General features: G+C 42.5%; 1 protein-coding gene across 1 annotated transcript in view; it reads left to right on the top strand.

Annotated features, from left to right (window-relative positions):
* The window catches only part of dph1 (diphthamide biosynthesis 1), a 174,718-nt gene that overhangs the window by 104,084 nt on the left and 47,489 nt on the right, over positions 1–23,145 (top strand). The window contains exons 5-6 of the mRNA XM_062059822.1: positions 1,933–2,087; positions 11,675–11,796. Coding sequence (XP_061915806.1) covers positions 1,933–2,087; positions 11,675–11,796 — 277 coding nt within the window. The remainder of the gene's footprint in view (positions 1–1,932; positions 2,088–11,674; positions 11,797–23,145) is intronic.

Genomic DNA, 23,145 nt, shown 5'->3' with positions numbered 1-23,145 from the left:
AAACCGATACCGATCATTTCCGATATTACATTTTAAAGCATTTATCGGCCGATAATATCGGACATCTCTAACCAAAACCCTTAAAACAAGTAAAACACTCTAACACAGGGGTCACCAACCTTTTTGAAAGCAAGAGCTACTTCTTGGGTAGTGATTAATGCGAAGGGCTACCAGTTTGATACACACTTAAATAAATTGCCAGAAATAGCCAATTTGCTCAATTTACCTTTAACTCTATGTTATTATTAATAATTAATGATATTTACACTTAATTGAACGGTTTAAAAGAGGAGAAAACACGAAAAAAATGACAATTCAATTTTGAAACATAGTCTATCTTCAATTTCGACTCTTTAAAATTCAAAATGCAACCGAAAAAAAGAAGAAAAAAAACTATCTAATTCGAATCTTTTTGAAAAAATTAAAAAAATTATTTATGGAACATCATTAGTAATTTTTCCTGATTAAGATTAATTTTAGAATGTTGATGAAATGTTTTAAATAGTTTAAAATCCAATCTACACTTTGTTAGAATATATAGCAAATTGGACCAAGCTATATTTCTAACAAAGACAAATCATTATTTCTTCTAGATTTTCCAAAACAAAAATTTAAAAAGAAATTCAAAAGACTTTGAAATAAGATTCAAATTTGATTCTACAGATTTTCTAGATTTGCCAGAATATTTTTTTTGAATTTTAATCATAATAAGTTTGAAGAAATATTTCACAAGTATTCTTCGTCGAAAAAACAGAAGCTAAAATGAATAATTAAATTAAAATGTATTTATTATTCTTTACAATAAAAAAAATAAATTTACTTGAACATTGATTTAAATTATCAGGAAAGAAGAGGAAGGAATTTAAAAGGTAAAAAGGTATATGTGTTTAAAAATCCTAAAATCATTTTTAAGGTTGTATTTTTTCTCTAAAATTGTCTTTCTGAAAGTTATAAGAAGCAAAGTAAAAAAATTAATGAATTTATTTAAACAAGTGAAGACCAAGTCTTTAAAATATTTCTTTCTATATGAGTTTTGTCTCTCTTAGAATTAAAAATGTCGGGCAAAGTGAGACCAGCTTGCTAGTAAATAAATAAAATTTAAAAAATAGAGGCAGCTCACTGGTAAGTGCTGCTATTTGACCTATTTTTAGAACAGTCCAGCGGGCTACTCATCTGGTCCTTACGGGCTACCTAGTGCCCGCGGGCACCGCGTTGGTGACCCCTGCTCTAACATAACATCTGCTTGGTGAGAAGAATGATCTTATCAGACAGAAAACAAGCAAATATCAGCCTTATTTGACATATTTCATCTTAGATTTCACTTTTTGCAGTGCAGATCTTGTTATTGTTCATGTGGCGGATGTACCTTGCTTTTGTCCGATCTTGCTTTCAGTTCTTTGTCCAGGCTCATTTCTCAGAACCCCTTTCGTTTTTTTCTGGTCCGCTTTCCCTTCCCTTTATCATGCTTTTTTTTCTCAATCCTGCCCCATGTTACAATAATGTAGGCCATCAAATACCCGCTTATACAACACGCCAGGTTGTAGGCCTTTTGCTCAGTCGTAACAACAACCCCCTTTGCTATTCACCTACACATTTCATGTTGTGCAAAAGCAACAATAATTATGATGATCTGTGCTAATGGGAATAATCCTGCTCTCTTACTCATGCCCTTTCCTCACATTCTCTTGGACTCCAGCCGACTTTATACGCCATAAGATGGCTCCTCAAGGCACGGCTGCGCTGCAAATGGTCTGTGAAATTAACGACATTAATAGTAATCAGGACTATCTCTCTCCTTACCTAAATAATAGAATCCTTTGCATCAGCTCCGCACGCAGTTTAGGGCATCATCAGAAGCGTATGTGCCATAGGCTCACCTGACACAACCTCCTAACTTATTCATCTCTCTTTCTTTTCTCTTCATTTCCTCAGTCCCCGTAGACTCCACCGGCGGCATCAAGATGCTCTACGTGTTTGTGGACATCCAGATGGATAATGCACACTTCCTGGACACGGTCAAGTTCAACTTCACCCCCGGACAGTCCCTGGCGCTGGTCAGCACCATTCAGTTCGTGGCTGCACTACAGGTGAAGGGTCACAACCACTATTGTAAGGTGAAACATTTTTAATTGTGTCATGATTCATCGGGAGCAACAGAGCAAGAGGCTTCATGCCAAAGGATGCTATGAGCCGATGGACAGTTAAAGACCATTCCTAAATTGTATAAAATGATCCAGTATATTACTAGGGCTGTCAAATGGAACAAGTTAAAGGCCTACTGAAAGCCACTACTAGCGACCACGCAGTCTGATAGTTTATATATCAATGATGAAATCTTAACATTGCAACACATGCCAATACGGCCGGGTTAACTTAGAAAGTGACATTTGAAATTTCCCGCCACACTTCCGGTTAAAAACGTTTTATTATGCCTCGTATGCGTGTGACGTCACGAGGGCAAGGGAAGTATTCGGAGCCCGTAGAAAAAGCTCTGTTTTCATTTCATAATTCCACAGTATTCTGGACATCTGTGTTGGTTAATCTTTTGCAATTTGTTTAATGAACAATGGAGGCTGCAAAGAAGAACGTTGTAGGTGGGATCGATCGGTGTATTAGCGGCTAAGTACAATACTTACAGCAACACAACAAGGACTACTAGCCGATGCTTGTCGCCAAACCCACGGATGAAGTCCTTCGTCGCGCCGTCGATCGCTGGAACGCAGGTGAGCACGGGTGTTGATGGGAAGATGACGGCTGGCTGGCGTAGGTGGAGCGCTAATGTTTTTATCATAGTTCTGTGAGGTCCGGTTGCTAAGTTGCTGAATTAGCCTTAGCGTCGTTAGCAACAGCATTGTTAAGCCTTACCAGGCTGAGAATTTTGAACCGTGTAGTTACATGTACATGCTTTAATAGTATTGTTGATCTTCTGTCTATCCTTCCAGTCAGGGGTTTATTTTGTTTGTTTCTATCTGCATTTGAGAACGATGCTATCACGTTAGCTCAGTAGCTAAGTGTGTCGCCGATGTATTGTCGTGGGGATAAAAGTCACTTTAAATGTCCATTTCGCGTGCTCGACTCTCATTTTCAAGAGGATATAGTATCCCAGGTGGTTTAAAATACAAATCTGTGATCTACAATAGAAAAAGGAGAGTGTGGAATCCAATGAGCCAGCTTGTACCTAAGTTACGGTAAGAGCGAAAAAAGATACGTCCATCACTGCCTCTCAAGTCATTCACTGTAACGTTCCTCATCTACGAATCTTTCATCCTCGCTCAAATTGATGGGGTAATCGTCGCTTTCTCGGTCCGAATCTCTCTCGCTCCATTGTAAACAACGGGGAATTGTGAGGAATACTAGCTCCTGTGACGTCACGCTACTTCCGCTACAGGCAAGGCTTTTTTTTATCAGCGAGCAAAAGTTGCGAACTTTATCGTCGATTTTCTCTACTAAATCCTTTCAGCAAAAATATGGCAATATCGCGAAATGATCAAGTATGACACACAGAATGGATCTGCTATTCCCGTTTAAATAAAAAAAAAATCATTTCAGTAGGCCTTTAACTCATGTGATTAATCACAACAAATGATCGCATTAATCATGAACACAATTAGATTAATAATGCAATTTATTTTGACCTTACATGCTCTTTACTACTACCGTATTTTACGCGCATACGTCATCATACCGAGACGTTTCAGCCGGATATTTCCCGGGAAATTTAAAATTGGACTTTATAAGTTAACTCGGCCGTATTGGCATGTGTTGCAATGTTAAGATTTCATCATTGATATATAAACTATCAGACTGCGTGGTCGCTAGTAGTGGCTTTCAGTAGGCCTTTCACGTAACATATTATGGTAAGAGTCATTCAAATAACTATAACATATAGAACATGCTACACGTTTACCAAACAATCTGTCACTCCTAATCGCTAAATCCCATGAAATCTTATACGTCTAGTCTCTTACGTGAATGAGATCAATAATATTATTGGATATTTTACGCTAATGTGTTAATCATTTCACACATAAGTCGCTCCTGAGTATAAGTCGCACCCCCGGCCAAACTATGAAAAAAAACTGCGGCTTATAGTCCGAAAAATACGGTACTTTCTACTCAGTGGCCTGGTGGTTAGAGTGTCCGCCCTAAGATGGGTAGGTTGTTAGTAGAGATGTCCGATAATATCGGACTGCCGATATTATCGGCCGACATATGCTTTAAAATGTAATATCAGAAATTATCGGTATCTGTTTCAAAAAGTAAAATGTATGACTTTTTAAAAGGCCGCTGTGTACACGGCCGTAGGGAGAAGTACAGAGCGCCAATAAACCTTAAAGGCACTTCATTTGCGTGCCGGCCCAGTCACATAATATCTACGGCTTTACACACACACACAAGTGAATGCAAAGCATACTTGGTCAACAGCCATACAGGTCACACTGAGGGTGGCCGTATAAACAAGTTTAACACTGTTACAAATATGCGCCACACTGTGAACCCACACCATACAAGAATGACAAACACATTTCGGGAGAACATCCGCACCGTAACACAACATAAACACAACACAACAAATACCCAGAATCCCTTGCAGCACTAACTCTTCCGGGACGCTACAATATACACCCCCCGCTACCACCTACCCCCCCACCTCAACCTCCTCATGCTCTCTCAGGGAGAGCATGTCCCAAATTCCAAGCTGCTGTTTTGAGGCATGTTAAAAAAAATAATGCACTTTGTGACTTCAATAATAAATATGGCAGTGCCATGTTGGCATTTTTTTCCATAACTTGAGTTGATTTATTTTGGAAAACCTTGTTACATTGTTTAATGCATCCAGCGGGGCATCACAACAAAATTAGGCATAATAATATGTTCATTCCACGACTGTATATATCGATATCGGTTGATATCAGAATCGGTAATTAAGAGTTGGACAATATCGGATATCGGCAAAAAAGCCATTATCGGACATCTCTATTTGTGAGTTCAAACCCCGGCCGAGTCATACCAAAGACTATAAAAGTGGGAGCCATTACCTCCCTGCTTGGCACTCAGCATCAAGGGTTGGAATTGGGGGTTAAATCACCAAAAATTATTCCCGGGCGCGGCCACCGCTGCTGCCCACTGCTCCCCTCGACTCCCAGGGGGTGAACAAGGGGATGGGTCAAATGCAGAGGACACATTTCGCCACACCTAGTGTGTGTGTGACTATTATTGGTACTTTAACTTTAACTTAACTTTTAACTCTTAAGGTCCAAGCTGTTTGTTTACATGCTTTTTTTATTTCACTTTACTATTTGGGCTTATTGGACCCTAATTAGAATAAAAACTAAGAATCCTCTTTTGATATGATGTACTTAGTCCATAAGTACACAAATGTGTACTTCATGTTTAGTGACATGCTAATTCTTATTTTTACACAATTTTTTTCTTCCAAATTCCATTGTATGTTATACTCTTCTGACACCACCAGATGGCAGTATAAGTGTCCACATAAGTGGCCATGAGACCCCAATTCAGTAGTGTACACAATTTTGGAAATAAGAGCTAAAAGGTGCTGTCCACGCATGTGGCCACTAAGCCTTTAGAGTCCAAGGGCAGTGATAAGATCAATACAAACATCAGTACACAAACGAGTGAGGAGACTCCAACAGGTGTGCTCGCTGGCAAATTGCACAAAGTCGTGTGCAAATAAACGACGTGCGTTCGAGGAACACATTTCAAAAAGTGCTTAGATTACATTCTGACAATGGCTGTTATCTACCGCCCCCCAGGGCCCTATTCGGACTTTATCAATGAATTCTCAGAGTTCGTCGCTGATCTAGTGACGCACGCCGACAATATAATTATAATGGGGGACTTCAATATCCATATGAATACCCCATCGGACCCTCCGTGCGTGGCGCTCAAGACTATAATTGATAGCTGTGGTCTTACACAAATAATAAATGAACCCACGCATCGCACGGTAATACGATAGATGTAGTGCTTGTCAGGGGTGTCATCACCTCCAAAGTTATGATACTCCCGTATGCTAAAGTAATGTCCGATCCTTACCTTATAAAATTCGAAGTTCTGACTCATTGTCAACATGCTAATAATAATAATAACTGCTATAGCGGCCGCAACATTAATGCTGCCACAACAATGACTCTTGCTGACCTACTGCCTTCGGTAATGGCACCTTTCCCAAATTATGTCGGCTCTATTGATAACCTCACTAACAAGTTTGACGACGCCCTGTGCGAAACCATTGATAGTATAGCACCGCTAAAGCTAAAAAGGGCCCCTAAAAGGCGCACCCCATGGTTTACAGAAGAAACTAGAGCTCATAAATTATCCAGGGAAAGCTGTAACGCAAATGGCGGGCGACTAAACTTGAGGTTTTCCATCAATCATGGAGTGATAGTTTAATAACTTATAAACGCATGCTTCCCTTAGCTAAAGCTAAATATTACTCAAATCTCATCTGCCTCAACAAAAATTATCCTAAATATTTGTTCAGTACAGTAGTGTCGTTAACCCAACAAGGGACTCCTCCCCGTAGCTCCACCCACTCGGCAGATGACTTTATGAATTTCTTTAATAAGAAAATTTAACTCATTAGAAAAGGCAGCCATTTGGCAGCCATAATTACTACATTATTCTTATTTTTTTTAATCATGGTCTCCTATATCGTGGTACTCTTTATAGTTAGGCATGTTGAAGCCACATTCGGAGGAGTGACGGTCAGTCCTGAAGCAGAAAACTCTCAAAGTTGGCAAAACAAAGCAATTGACCGATGCCAACTTTGATCACTTCTGATTTCTGCCGCAGTCCATTTAGGCAGCCTATTTGTCGAGCCTAAATTGTTTACCTATTGGCTGGTTGATGGTAAAATGCAGTAGCCCAACATTCATTCAAGCTTACTACATAACATGAGGCATACAGTGCATCCAGAAAGTATTCGTAACACCTCACATTTTCCAAGCTTAGCAATAAAGTAATCAATAATTGTTTAATACCACCTATGCCTACTTCATGCACTGGTACTCGTGAACTACTTATCACAAAAACACCTTGAAGGAATTAAAGTCATGAAGAATGTTGCTAAAATAAGAGCACTTTTTTACTCATCCCGCTCCCCAAAAGTAGGAGGCAGGTTAGCCTCGGCACATAATCATCATTTTTTCTGTATCATCATTAATACCTTTAAGTATTTGTGTCTCCAGTGCATTGTTAGACACCATTTTTGCACATCCGAGGAGAATTGCAGTCTCTGCCCTCAAGTCCAGATCAAGTGTGGGTTTGAGAAGTCTGAAGTTAATTTGGATTTCAAGGTTGGAGTGAACTCCAAAGGCTGCTCAGCTCATTGCTCTTTATATACGGTAAGCCAGGGGTCACCAACGTGGTGCCCGCGGGCACCAGGTAGCCCGTAAGGACCAGATGAGTAGCCCGCTGGCCTGTTCTAAAAATAGCTCAAATAGCAGCACTTACCAGTGAGCTGCCTCTATTTTTTAAATTGTATTTATTTACTAGCAAGCTGGTCTCGCTTTGCCCGACATTTTAATTCTAAGAGAGACAAAACTCAAATAAAATGTGAAAATCCAAGAAAATATTTTAAAGACTTGGTCTTCACTTGTTTAAATAATTTCATTAATTTTTTTACTTGGCTTCTTATAACTTTCAGAAAGACAATTTTAGAGAAAAAATACAACCTTAAAAATGATTTTAGGATTTTTAAACACATATACCTTTTTACCTTTTAAATTCCTTCCTCTTCTTTCCTCACAATTTAAATCAGTGTTCAAGTAAATTATTTTTTTTTATTGTAAAGAATAATAAATAAATTTTAATTTAATTCTTCATTTTAGCCTCTGTCTTTTCGACGAAGAATATTTGTGAAATATTTCTTCAAACTTATTATGATTAAAATTCAAAAAAATTATTCTGGCAAATCTAGAAAATCTGTAGAATCAAATTTAAATCTTATTTCAAAGTCTTTTGAATTTCTTTTAAAAATTTTGTTCTGGAAAATCTAGAAGAAATAATGAATTGTCTTTGTTAGAAATATAGCTTGGTCCAATTTGTTATGTATTCTAACAAAGTGTAGATTGGATTTTAACCTATTTAAAACATGTCATCAAAATTCTAAAATTAATCTTAATCAGGAAAAATTACTTATGATGTTCCATAAATTTAATTTTTTGCAAAAACATTTGAAATAGCTAGTTTTTCTCTTCTTTTTTTCGGTTGAATTTTGAATTTTAAAGAGTTGAAATTGAAGATAAACTATGTTTCAAAATTTAATAGTCATTTTTTTCGTGTTTTCTCCTCTTTTAAACCGTTCAATTAAGTGTAAATATCATTAATTATTAATAATAATATAGAGTTAAAGGTAAATTGAGCAAATTGGCTATTTCTGGCAATTTATTGAAGTGTGTATCAAACTGGTAGCCCTTCGCATTAATCACTACCCAAGAAGTAGCTCTTGCTTTCAAAAAGGTTGGTGACCCCAGCGGTAAGCAGTGGCAAACGTTATAGCAAACAACTTGAACTCTGCTTCCTTCTCCTTTGTTCCGTAATCCTGGCTCAACAATCTCTTTTTTAACCAAACAACACAATGTAACAGCAAGCATAAATGTCAACACACACACAACAATGTTGTTGGTGCTCTCCAAAACGTTAACCACCATTTCTGCAGCCATATGGATCATATTTATCATAAATGTGTGTTGAGCTCGCACTGTAAGAACATTGGCCTCCAACTGAGTGGTGCCTCGCAGCGTGTAGGCTTGCTGAGGTCTTGCAGCATGGAAGCTTAGAGTTCACTGCTATTCCCTGTTGACTGTCTTAAATTAACTTTTAATCGTCCATTCCATCCGTCATCCTCCTCGCACTGTAGCTAATTTGGTCCCAGCACTCTCATCTTCTCACTTTGCCTCAATTAATGTACAGCCGAAGCGTCGGGAAGCGATTTGTTTCTTGACCGATCCACGCGTCAAATGGCATCGGCAGTCCTGTGACAGAGAAGCGGAGTCATTAACCACCGGCCGAGGATGACTTTGGGATCACATCTCCAGCGTAATCCTTTTTGACCTTTTTCTACAGCTCTGCGTCACTGTCCTATTTTAATCCTAACATTTATTTCCCGGTATAATTTGCATACACGCTCTACTTCCCTGCCTCTGCTTCACAATGACTCCTTATCTTGCTCGGGTGTGTTTGCTAATGTGGGCCGTAGAAGGAAAGGGAGACTGCAGAAACATGAACAAATATGTGCACCAACAGGCAATCAATGGCTTCAACGAACAATAATACAAGACTAACTATATATATATATATATATATATACCTATATACATACAGTATATACATACACTACTGTTCAAAAGTTTGGGGTCACCCAAACAATTTAGTGGAATAGCCTTCATTTCTAAGAACAAGAATAGACTGTCGAGTTTCAGATGAAAGTTCTCTTTTTCTGGCCATTTTGAGCGTTTAATTGACCCCACAAATGTGATGCTCCAGAAACTCAATCTGCTCAAAGGAAAGGTCCGTTTTGTAGCTTCTGTAACGAGCTAAAGTGTTTTCAGATGTGTGAACATGATTGCACAAGGGTTTTCTAATCATCAATTAGCCTTCTGAGCCAATGAGCAAACACATTGTACCATTAGAACACTGGAGTGATAGTTGCTGGAAATGGGCCTCTATACACCTATGTAGATATTGCACCAAAAAGCAGACATTTGCAGCTAGAATAGTCATTTACCACATTAGCAATGTATAGAGTGTATTTCTTTCAAGTTAAGACTAGTTTAAAGTTATCTTCATTGAAAAGTACAGTGCTTTTCCTATCAAAAATAAGGACATTTACATGTGACCCCCAAACTTTTGAACGCTAGTGTATATATATATATATAGTATATATATATATATATATAGTATATATAATATATATATATATATATATATATATATATATATATATATATATATATATATATAATATATATATATATATATATATACTGGCTCACCTGCACTGGCTTCCTGTGCACTTTTAAGATGTGACTTTAAAGGTTTACTACTTAGGTATAAAATACTACACGGTCTATCTTGCTGATTGTATTGTACCATATGTCCCGGCAAGAAATCTGCCTTCAAAGAACTCCGGCTTATTAGTGATTCCCAGAGCCCAAAAAAAGTCTGCGGGCTATAGAGCGTTTTCTATTGGGGCTCCAGTACTCTGGAATGTTCTAGCAGTAACAGTTAGAGATGCTACCTCAGTAGAAGCATTTAAGTCCCATCTTAAAACTCATTTGTGTACTCTAGCCTTTAAATAGACCCCCTTTTTAGACCAGTTGATCTGCCGTTTCTTTTGTCCTCTGCCCCCCTCTCCTTCGTGGAGAGGGGGGGGGCACAGATTCGGTGACCACAGATGACACGCTAGCTGTCCAAAGTCAGGACCCAGGGTTGACCACTCATCTGTGCATCAGTTGGGGACGTCTCTGTGCTGCTGACCTGTCCCCACTCAAGATGATCTCCTGCTGGCCCCACTATGGACTGGACTCTCACACTATTATGTTAGATCCACTATGGACTGGACTCTTACACTATTATGTTAGATCCACTATGGACTGGACTCTCACACTATTATGTTAGATCCACTGGACTCTCACACTATTATGTTAGATCCACTATGGACTGGACTCTCACACTATTATGTTAGATCCACTATGGACTGGACTCTTACACTATTATGTTAGATCCACTATGGACTGGACTCTCACACTATTATGTTAGATCCACTATGGACTGGACTCTCACACTATTATGTTAGATCCACTATGGACTGGACTCTCACACTATTATGTTAGATCCACTATGGACTGGACTCTCACACTATTATGTTAGATCCACTATGGACTGGACTCTCACACTATTATGTTAGATCCACTATGGACTGGACTCTCACACTACTATGTTAGATCCACTATGGACTGGACTCTCACACTATTATGTTAGATCCACTATGGACTGGACTCTCACACTATTATGTTAGATCCACTATGGACTGGACTCTCACACTATTATGTTAGATCCACTATGGACTGGACTCTCACACTATTATGTTAGATCCACTATGGACTGGACTCTCACACTATTATGTTAGATCCACTATGGACTGGACTCTCACACTATTATGTTAGATCCACTATGGACTGGACTCTCACACTATTATGTTAGATCCCCACATCTGTGGTCCCCACATCTGCGGTCCCCTCCAAGGTTTCTCATTGTCATCCCATTGGGTTGAGTTTTTCCTTGCCCTGATGTGGGTCCTGAGCCCAGGATGTGGTTGTGACTTGTGCAGCCCTTTGAGACCCTCATGATTTAGGGCTATATAAGTAGACTTTGATTGATTGATTGATTGATTGATTGAAGACCACTACCGTGTGTGAAATGTGAAAATGATGAATATGTTCCAACGTAAAAACGGGATGTGTTCGCTCATGAAAAAAAGGATGGTCTCACGTCGTCATGACAACATAATCATGCACCCTCTGCAGGTGAGGACAGCGAACGATGTCATGCTCTAATTTATAATTTATTCTAGCAAATTGCTGTGAGGTTGTGCCAAATACAGTCTGTGTTTTAATCCCAGTCGCTTTCTGTCTCCGTGCTGCAGGCTGTGAGTGCCGCCCTCAAGGCGGAGTACGAGGTGGTGGTCCCGCAGTGTCGACCTCTGTCCCCGGGGGAGATCCTGGGCTGCACCTCTCCTCGTTTGGACCGCAATGTCAATGCCATTATGTAAGAAATATTTTCTTTTTTCCCCCTTTTTACACTGTTTTCATGTTTTCCCCCATCAGTTGATACATCAGCACATGGCTAAAGATGGGATCTCTTTGCCCCTGCATAATTAACTCAGCCATCACCTTTGTCTTGTTGCTAGGAATAATCAGTACCACACCCCACCAGTCATAGACCGCTGCAACGAATAGACAGTTTGCTTATCTTTTTTTGTATTGCCAGCCAGAAGCAGCTAAGGCTAAAAATAACTTTGCACAGCATTGAAGCCAGACAGACACACAAGGACTTTTTGGCTGCTTTAGTTTGTGTATTTTGTGTCGCCAAATACTTTTAACTGACTGGCTGCAACATTGGGTCCACCAAAAAGGAGGCAGGGCAAGGCCAATTATTTAATAGCGCACAAATCCTACACAGGGCAGTTCAAAGTGTTTTACAGAAAATGGTAGGTAAAAACACAAAAACAATTACAGGAAAAATAACCGTACTTCTAAATAAAATCATAAAAACAATAATTATTCAAGTTAAAATCAAAAAGTTTTAGTTGTTGTGAAAGTCTCTCTGCTGAGTCCGGTTTGAGAATCGTTTCATTGGCGCACACGCCACGACAGCACACAGTTCTGCGACTTTTCAGTCTTTTGTTTACAGTCTTTCTCTCGGCGTGTCCCTCTCTCACTCCAACTCCCCCCCACCCCCAATCCACCGTGTCTCGTGCCGGCTGCTGCTAATAAGGGCGACAGGTGATTAGTACCCTAGCACCTCCAAAACCCTCAAATCTAAACTACAAACATCTCAGAACAAGCTAGTCAGGTTACTTCTAGACCTCCACCCCAGATCCCACCTCACTCCTACTCACTTCTCTAAAGTGGGCTGGCTCAAGGTGGAGGACAGAGTTAAACAACTTGCACTGAGCCTAGTCTATAAAATCCGCTACACGTCCCTGATACCGAAGTACATGTCAAACTACTTCCTTAACGTAAATGACCGCCATAACCACAACACCAGGGGGAGCTCCACTAACCACGTTAAACCCAGATTCCGAACTAACAAAGGTCTTAACTCATTCTCTTTCTATGCCACATCAATGTGGAATGCACTCCCAACAGGTATAAAAGAAAGGGCATCTCTATCCTCCTTCAAAACCGCAATAAAAGTTCACCTCCAGGCAGCTACAACCCTAAACTAACACCCTCCCCGGATTGCTAATAATCAAATGTAAACAATCAAATGCAGATACTTTTTCTTTTGCCTTCTGATCTCTCTCTCTCTCTCTCTCTCTCTCTCTCCTCTCTCTCTCTCTCTCTCTCTCTCTCTCTCTCTCTCTCTCTATGTCCACTACTTGCAGTCCATATCCTACCCCCCCCCCCCCACCCCTGATTGTAAATAATGTAAATAATTCAATGTGATTATCTTGTGTGATGACTGTATTATGATGATAGTATATATGATAGTATATATCTGTATCATGAATCAATTTAAGTGGACCCCGACTTAAACAAGTTGAAAAACTTATTGGGGTGTTACCATTTAGTGGTCAATTGTACGGAATATGTACTTCACTGTGCAACCTACTAATAAAAGTCTCAAAGATCATCAGCCCCAGCTGGGCCATCTACTCACCTGCCGCTGGCTTCGAGGCCGGGCCTTACACACCCCGCTCCGCGGCAGGCCCGCAGACCACGCCCCCCTCCACAGTTGTCTTGTACACAATTAAATGTATTGTCAGCCTGGATTTGTCAGTTGCAGATGTTGAGGCCTGTCTTACATCTTCTGGAAGACTATTCCAAATTGTAGAGGCGTGGAACTCATGCTTTGTCCTGACTGTGGGCACCAGCAGGAGGTTCCTCAGAGCCCGACATGCTTCATATGGTTCCAACATGTCAGAGATGTACTCTGGCACAAGACCATGAAAATACAAAACCAGTGAAGTTGGCACGTTGTGTAAATCGTATCTGGTCTTTGCAGTCTATTCAATTGAATATAAGTTTAACAGGATTTGCAAATCATTGTATTCTGTTTTTATTTACCATTTACACAACGTGACAACTTCACTGCTTTTGGCTTTTGTACATCGACAGGCCAGCGTTCACCTGCTGTCAGTGGGCCGTAGATCTAAGTGTCATCTGCATAATTGTGGAAGGCCACATTGAAGCTGCGTGTTAGCTGGCCTTATGGCTATGTGTAAATGTATCAGATTATTTCGTCGTACTGCACTTCTGCAGTGTAAATATGCAACTTCTCTCGTGTTCTTTGGTGCACATCAAGACCCCGGGTCATTTCCTAGGTCAGGGGTCACCAATGCGGTGCCCGCGGGCACCAGGTAGCCCGTAAGGTCCAGATGAGTAGCCCGCTGGCCTGTTCTAAAAAATAGCTCAAATAGCAGCACTTACCAGTGAGCTGCCTCTATTTTTTTAAATTGTATTTATTTACTAGCAAGCTGGTCTCGCTTTGCTCGACATTTTTAATTCTAAGAGAGACAAAACTCAAATAGAATTGGAAAATCCAAGAAAATATTTAAAGACTTGGTCTTCACTTGTTTAAATAAATACATGATTTTTTTTTTACTTTGCTTCTTATAACTTTCAGAAAGACAATTTTAGAGAAAAAATACAACCTTAAAAATGATTTTAGGATTTTTAAACACATATACCTTTTTACCTTTTAAATTCCTTCCTCTTCTTTCCTGACAATTTAAATCAATGTTCAAGTATTTTTTTTATTATTATTATAAAGAATAATAAATACATTTTAATTTAATTCTTCATTTTAGCTTCTGTTTTTTCGACGAAGAATATTTGTGAAATATTTCTTCAAACGTATTATGATTAAAATTCAAATAAATTATTCTGGCAAATCTAGAAAATCTGTAGAATCAAATTTAAATCTTATTTCAAAGTCTTTTGAATTTCTTTTAAAATTTTTGTTCTGGAAAATCTACAAGAAATAATGATTAGTCTTTGTTAGAAATATAGCTTCGTCCAATTTGTTATATATTTTAACAAAGTTTAACCTATTTAAAACATGTCATCAAAATTCTAAAATTAATCTTATTCAGGAAAAATTACTAATGATGTTCCATAAATTATTTTTTAAATTCTTTCAAAAAGATTCGAATTAGCTAGTTTTTCTCTACTTTTTTTCGGTTGAATTTTGAATTTTAAAGAGTCGAAATTGAAGATAAACTATGTTTAAAAATTTAATAGTCATTTTTTTCGTGTTTTCTCCTCTTTTAAACCGTCCAATTAAGTGTAAATATCATTAATTATTAATAATAACATACAGTTAAAGGTAAATTGAGCAAATTGGCTATTTCTGGCAATTTATTTAAGTGTGTATCAAACTGGTAGCCCTTCGCATTAATCAATACCCAAGAAGTAGCTCTTGCTTTCAAAAAGGTTGGTGACCCCTGCCCTAGGTGAACCATTGCCAAGGTGCATCACCTCCAGTGTTTTGGTCCATGTGATTAAAGCCTCCCTGTGCATGAGATTAAACTGGCGCGACAAAGCCAATCTTGGGTGGAGGGAGCATGTGTTTGGATGTGTGCAGCTCTGTAAGGAAGAAGAACATATCAAGGTTAGAGGGTTTCACTTACTAATCCAATGTGTGTTTTATCTGATGTGTGTTGGCAGGAAGAAAGGATGTGTTTGTCTGAGTCTCCGTCCCGCACTTTGTTACACATGCGCACATCCACGAATTGTTGACATCGAGGGATTTTCATAGTCCAACCTGATTAGTTTCCACTAGCAGTCGAATATATGACTTTGTTTTGTGAAGAAAAATAAACCGATTGTGATGATGATAGTAGCGTATTCTGACCAAAATTTGAACCAGTAAAGGATGATCTCTTACCTCTCTGAAAACACATTGACTGCACACAAGATACTATATTTAAGGAAGACGTAAACGCAATCGATCCATCCTTCCAGCACAACTGCTGAACCCTGGGGGGCCGCAGCAGTTTCTTGACTGGTTGCATGGTTGATAATCGAATCAGAATTGAACGGTCAAAACTTTGACTGTTGCAAAACACTTCTCAGAACATAGGCTGCACTCCTCCAAAGGCTAGAAACGTGGTAAAAATGTGAAAATTTAAAGGAGAGCTACACTTTTTTTGGAATTGTTTGCCTACCATTCACAATCATTATGGCAGACATGATGACGGATGGATATTTTTTTTTAATGCATTCTAATATTAAATCAATTCAATCAAAAGTCAGCTTACAATGGAGCCCATGGGAGCCGTTTAATTCTGCCCGTAGAGCCCGTTATACAAGATGTGTAAGTATATATGTAATGTAGTAACAAGCACATTCATAATAACATGTAATATTGACATATTTTGATCATTTTAAGCATACGCGGAGCATTAATTTTTAATTAAATTAAATTGTAATTTTTTTTCTTCATCATTTATTTCTGCTCACTGCAGACTTTATGAGAGCCAACAAAAAATGTCAAACATCACTTACTGTGTAGGCCGGCTGTCATTAGCTAGGATGTTCATATATTCACATTTTGGTGAAGAATGTGTTACATTGTGGTCGCATGGCTGCACTGGTAGTGTTGCCTCCAACGCAGAAAACAAGCTGGAGCAGCGTGCAGTTAGGATTAAGGTTTTCATTATTTTAAGGCAGGATCAAAAATACAAAACTGAGGCACTAACAAGCGTGGAGCTTAAAAAAAAAAAAAATGTCACCAAGGGTGAAAAACGAGGAATGTTATTGTGTAAAAAAATCACAAAAGCGAGGAGAAAAACCAGGAGAACGTAAATGTTGCGTATAGCAAACATTGACCCGGCAACTAATGCCTGGTTGACAGAAACTATAAAGGGGAGTGATTAACCAAAACACTTGGTGGGAACACTAATTGCTAAACAAAGACAGGTGAGCAGAATCAGTGCCCATGGAAACCAACAGTTAACAGGGAAAGAGGGTGCACCCAGGAAACAGACTAAAACAGGAAAACTACCAAACATAAGTCATGCCATGACCCGGGTGACAGTTCATATAACCCCCCCTTAAGGGACGGATACCAGACTTCCAAGAAAGAACCCCCCCCCCCCCCCCCCCCCCCTAAAAAAAAAACAGAATAAGTCCAAAGTCACGGGAGGGCGGAGGGAGGACTCGACGGTGGGCCGCCAGGCCAAGTGTCCCGAAGCCACCGGGACGAGCCAGGTGGCTGAGGCCAGTAGAACGTCGCCGCAATTGGCGAGGCGGGCGACCTCGAACGGCCATGTCTGTGGCCGTTGAGGCGGAGGAGACTGGCGCCAGAACCTCAGCAGTCTTTGAGGTCCTGCACCCAAGTCCTGGGCGTCGCTGCTGTTGGCGCCAAAGGCGTCCATGAATAGTCAGGAAACGAGGAGGTGGGCGGCGCCGTGGGTGTGCCCGCCGGAAACGAGGAGGTGGGCATGTCGTCGTCTGAGGCGAAGAGGATGACGCCGTCGTCGTCGGCGAAGAGGATGACGCTGTCCGTCGTCGGCGAAGAGGATGCTGACGCCGTCGTCGTCGGTGAAGAGAACGATGACGCCGTCGGTGAAGAGGAGGATGACGCCGTCGTCGTCGACAAAGAGGATGCTGACGCCGTCGTCGTCGGTGAAGAGAAGGATGACGCCGTCGGTGAAGAGGAGGATGACGCCGTCGTCGTCGACGAAGAGGATGCTGACGGCGGCGAAGAGGAGGATGACGCCGTCGTCGTCTGTGAAGAGGATGCTGACGCCGTCGTTGGCGAAGAGAATGCTGACGCCGTCGTCTTCGGCGAAGAGGATGCTGACGCCATCAGCGGCGGCGAAGAGCATGCTGTCGTCGTCGGCGAAGAGGATGCTGACGCTGTCGTCGTCGGCGAAGAGGATGCTGACGCCGTCGGCGGCGGCGAAGAGGATGCTGACGCCGGCGGCGGCGGCGAAAAGGATGCTGACGCTGTCGTCGTCAGCGAAGAGGATGCTGACGCCGTCGGCGGCGGCGGAGAGGATGCTGACGCCATCATCCGCGGCGAGGAGGATGCTGACGCCCCGTCGTCGTCGACGAAGAGGACGCTGACGCCATCGGCGAAGAGGATGCTGACGCCGTCATCCGCGGAGAGGAGGATGCTGACGTCGTCATCCGCGGCGAGGAGGACTGCTGACGCCGTCGTCCGGCGAAGAGGACGCTGACGCCGTCGTCATCGACGAAGAGGACGCTGACGCCGTCATCCGCGGCGAGGAGGACGCTGACGTCGTCATCCGCGGCGAGGAGGACGCTGACGTCGTCATCCGCGGCGAGGAGGACGCTGACGCCGTCGTCCGCGAAGAGGACGCTGACGCCGTCGTCATCGACGAAGAGGACGCTGACGCCGTCGTCATCGACGAAGAGGACGCTGACGCCGTCGTCGGCGGCCAAGAGGATGCTGACCGCCGTCAGCGGCAGCGAAGAGGATGCTGACGCCGTCGGCGGCGGCGAAAAGGATGCTGACGCTGTCGTCGTCAGCGAAGAGGATGCTGACGCCGTCGGCGGCGGCGGAGAGGATGCTGACGCCATCATCCGCGGCGAGGAGGATGCTGACGCCGTCGTCGTCGACGAAGAGGACGCTGACGCCATCGGCGAAAAGGATGCTGACGCCGTCATCCGCGGCGAGGAGGACGCTGACGCCGTCGTCCGCGAAGAGGACGCTGACGCCGTCGTCATCGACGAAGAGGACGCTGACGCCGTCGTCGTCGGCGAAGAGGATGCTGACGCCGTCAGCGGCAGCGAAGAGGATGCTGTCGTCGTCGGCGAAGAGGATGCTGACGCTGTCGTCGTCGGCGAAGAGGATGCTGACGCCGTTGTCGGCAGCGAAGAGGATGCTGACGCCGTCGGCGGCGGCGAAGAGGATGCTGACGCCGTCGGCGGCGGCGAAGAGGATGCTGACGCCGTCGGCGGCGGCGAAGAGGATGCTGACGGCGTCATCGGCGGCGAAGAGGATGCTGACGCCGTCGGCGGCGGCGAAGAGGATGCTGACGCCGTCATCCGTGGCGAGGAGGATGCTGACGCCATCGTCCGCGAAGAGGAGGATGCTGACGCCGTCGTCCGCGAAGAGGACGCTGACGGCGTCGTCGTCGACGAAGGGGACGCTGACGCCGTCGTCGTCGGCGAAGAGGATGCTGACGCCGTCGGCGGCGGCGAAGAGGATGCTGACGCCGTCGGCGGCGGCAAAGAGGATGCTGACGCCGTCGGCGGCGGCGAAGAGGATGCTGACGCCGTCGGCGGCGGCGAAGAGGATGCTGACGCCGTCGGCGGCGGCGAAGAGGATGCTGATGCCGTCATCGGCGGCGAAGAGGATGCTGACGCCGTCGGCGGCGGCGAAGAGGATGCTGACGCCGTCATCCGTGGCGAGGAGGATGCTGACGCCATCGTCCGCGAAGAGGAGGATGCTGACGCCGTCGTCCGCGAAGAGGATGCTGACGCCGTCGGCGGCGGCGAAGAGGATGCTGACGCCGTCGGCGGCGGCGAAGAGGATGCTGACGCCGTCGGCGGCGGCGAAGAGGATGCTGACGCCGTCATCGGCGGCGAAGAGGATGCTGACGCCGTCGGCGGCGGCGAAGAGGATGCTGACGCCGTCATCCGTGGCGAGGAGGATGCTGACGCCATCGTCCGCGAAGAGGAGGATGCTGACGCCGTCGTCCGCGAAGAGGACGCTGACGCCGTCGTCGTCCGCGAAGAGGACGCTGACGCCGTCGTCGTCGACGAAGAGGACGCTGACGCCGTCGTCGTCGGCGAAGAGGATGCTGACGCCGTCAGCGGCGGCGAAGAGGATGCTGTCGTCGTCGGCGAAGAGGATGCTGACGCTGTCGTCGGCGAAGAGGAGGATGACGTCGTTGCCGAAGAGGAGGATGACGCCGTCGTCGGCCGCGAAGAGGAGGATGACGCCGTGGAAGGAGACGTCGGCGTGGAGGGAGACGGCTGGGTGACAGAAAACTATAAAGAGGAGTGATTAACCACAACAACAGGTGGGAACACTAATTGCTAAACAAAGACAGGTGAGGAGAATCAGTGTCCATGGAAACCAACAGGAAACAGGGAAAGAGGGTGCACCCAGGAAACAGACTAAAACAGGAAAACTACCAAACATAAATCATGCCATGACCCGGGTGACAGTTCATATAACCCCCCCTTAAGGGACGGATACCAGACTTCCCAAGAAAGAACCCCCCCCCCCTAAAAAAAACAGAATAAGTCCAAAGTCACGGGAGGGCGGAGGGAGGACTCGACGGTGGGCCGCCAGGCCAAGTGTCCCCGAAGCCACCGGGGACGAGCCAGGTGGCTGAGGAATTATGAGACATTCTGTCATGATCCGGTGACGGATCATGACAAAGAAACGGGGCGGGAGGGGGGGACGACACACAGGTCGTCCTCGCCAGTTCCAGGTCTTATATGGCGGTCCAAGTGTCCCAACTTGTCAGATTATCTCCTCAGCCATCCACTGTCCAGATGAGCTGCATGATGTATGATCTACAATAAGCTTACAGGAAGCAGCAGACCACTCCATGATGTAAACAGGGAGACCGAGGTGAATCGCGGCGCCGCTATAAATAGTTTGTCTGCATTTGCGCTCATAACAAAAATATCACTAAGACTTAGTTAATATTCAAGCCACGAACTGTAAATTCAGCTTTTTGAATGGTTATTTATCTGACATCCAGCGGACTTTTATTTACGTTTATTTAACATTTAGAATGCAGGAAAAAAAAACACTCCATCTGTCTTTCATCATGATTGCAAAATTCCCCCAAAAAGTGCAGTTCCCCTTTAAGCGGGTAACAATTAGTTCAGCTTCCAACTGCGTTCCTGCTCGTAATCAATAATAAAATGACGCAGGACTAGAAAGGGCTGATGTGAGGCAGTTGAAGGTTCTGTTCATATTGCACCATGGAAGTAACATATCTGGATGGCCAGTCAATGCAGAGCAGCTTGTCTTACACAAGCTTTTGTACAAACGCATACTTTCAAATAGATGCATCCTGTCTCTCCAGGCAGGTACATTCCAGAATATTCTACAAGTAACTAATACAGTAAATATCAGACGGACACATACACTATATTGCCAAAAGTATTTGGCCACCTGCCTTGACTCACATATGAACTTGAAGTGCCATGCCATTCCTAACCCATAGGGTTCAATATGACCTTTTGCAGCTATTACAGCTTCAACTCTTCTGAGAAGGCTGTCCACAAGGTTGCAGAGTGTGTTTATAGGAATTTTCCACCATTCTCTCAAAAGCGCATTGGTGAGGTCACACACTGAAGGTCTGGCTCTCAGTCTCCGTTCTAATTCATCCCAAAGGTGTTCTATCGGGTTCAGGTCAGGACTCTGTGCAGGCCAGTCAAGTTCATCCACATCAGACTCTGTCACCCAAGTCTTTATGGACCTTGCTTTGTGCACTGGTGCACAGTCATGTTGGAAGAAAACTGTTCCCACAAAGTTGGGAGCATGGAATTGTCCAAAATGTTTTGGTATCCTGGAGCATTCAAAGTTCCTTTCACTGGAACTAAGGGGCCGAGCCCAACTCCTGAAAAACAACCCCACACCATAATTCCTCCGCGGACCCCTCTCTGTCAGTTTACGTGGCTTACCACTTGGTGGCTGAGTTGCTGTTGTTCCCAAACTCTTCCATTTTCTTATAATAAAGCCGACAGTTGACTTTGGAATATTTAGGAGCGAGGAAATTTCACGACTGGATTTGTTGTACAGGTGGCATCCTATGACAGTTCCACGCTGGAAATCACTGAAAGCGGCCCATTCTTTCACAAATGTTTGTAGAAACAGTCTCCATGCCAAAGTGCTTGATTTGATACACGGGGCCAAGTGATTAGGACACCTGATTCTCATAATTTTGGCGATATAGTGTATGTTATTAATCTAGTTAGTGAATGTATGCATCTTTTAATGTAATGCAGGGGTCACCAACCTTTTTGAAACAAAGAGCTACTTCTTGGGTAGTGATTAATGCGAAGGGCTACCAGTTTGATACACACTTAAATAAATTGCCAGAAATAGCCGATTTGCTCAATTTACCTTTAACTCTATGTTATTATTAATAATTAATGATATTTACACTTAATTGAACGGTTTAAAAGAGGAGAAAACACGAAAAAAATGACAATTAAATTTTGAAACATAGTTTGTCTTCAATTTCGACTCTTTAAAATTCAAAATTCAACCGAAAAAAAGAAGAGAAAAACTTTAAAAAATAATTTATGGAACATAAGTAATTTTTCCTGATTAAGATTAATTTTAGAATTTTGATGACATGTTTTAAATAGGTTAAAATCCAATCTACACTTTGTTAGAGTATATAGCAAATTGGACCAAGCTATATTTCTAATAAAGACAAATGACTATGTTTTCTAGATTTTCCAGAACAACATTTTTTTTTTGAATTCAAAAGACTTTGAAATAAGATTTAAATTTGATTCTACAGATTTTCTGGATTTGCCAGAATATTTTTTTTGAATTTTAATCATAATAAGTTTGAAGAAATATTTCACAAATATTCGTCATCAGAAAAATGGAAGCTAAAATGAAGAATTAAATTAAAATCTATTTATTATTCTTTACAATAATTTTTTTTTTTTACTTGAACATTGATTTAAATTGTCAAGAAAGAAAAGGAAGGAATTTAAAAGGTAAAAAGGTATACGTGTTTAAAAATCCTAAAATCATTTTTAAGGTTGTATTTTTTCTCTAAAATTGTCTTTCTGAAAGTTATAAGAAGCAAAGTAAAAAAATGAATGAATTTATTTAAACAAGTGAAGACCAAGTCTTTAAAATATTTTCTTGGATTTTCAAATTCTATTTGAGTTTTGTCTCTCTTAGAATTAAAAATGTCGGGCAAAGCGAGACCAGCTTGCTAGTAAATAAATAACATTTAAAAAATAGAGGCAGCTCACTGGTAAGTGCTGCTATTTGAGCTATTTTTAGAACAGGCCGGCGGGCTACTCATCTGGTCCTTACGGGCTACCTGGTGCCCGCGGGCACCGCGTTGGTGACCCCTGATCTAATGAATGTATTTCATGGCTTTCCACAAATGTTCCTACAACTCTTTACAGTGTTCCATAATAAATGCATAATTGATCACTTCACATAGGGCTCCTCAAGCACCTCTCCCTCGCTCCTAATAGACCAATAAGCAGATATGAATGCGGAGATGGGAGTTGTTGCATAATGTAAAGACGTGTAGCATTGTTCCGTAATAGCAGGAGCACATTTAACGAGAATAATTCATTACATAAGAGCTGTGATCATCAAGAGAGTGAGTTTTGAGCAAAGCAACCTCTGAAAGCTACCGAACACGGAGGCCATCTAGCTTACTGTTTGCAATATAATCATACAAGGGCCTTG

This window comes from Entelurus aequoreus, linkage group LG10, assembly GCF_033978785.1.
Source record: "Entelurus aequoreus isolate RoL-2023_Sb linkage group LG10, RoL_Eaeq_v1.1, whole genome shotgun sequence".
Lineage (NCBI taxonomy): Eukaryota > Metazoa > Chordata > Actinopteri > Syngnathiformes > Syngnathidae > Entelurus > Entelurus aequoreus.
The sequence above is the reverse complement of the archived record's forward strand: the minus strand, read 5'-3'. Positions and strand labels throughout refer to the sequence as shown.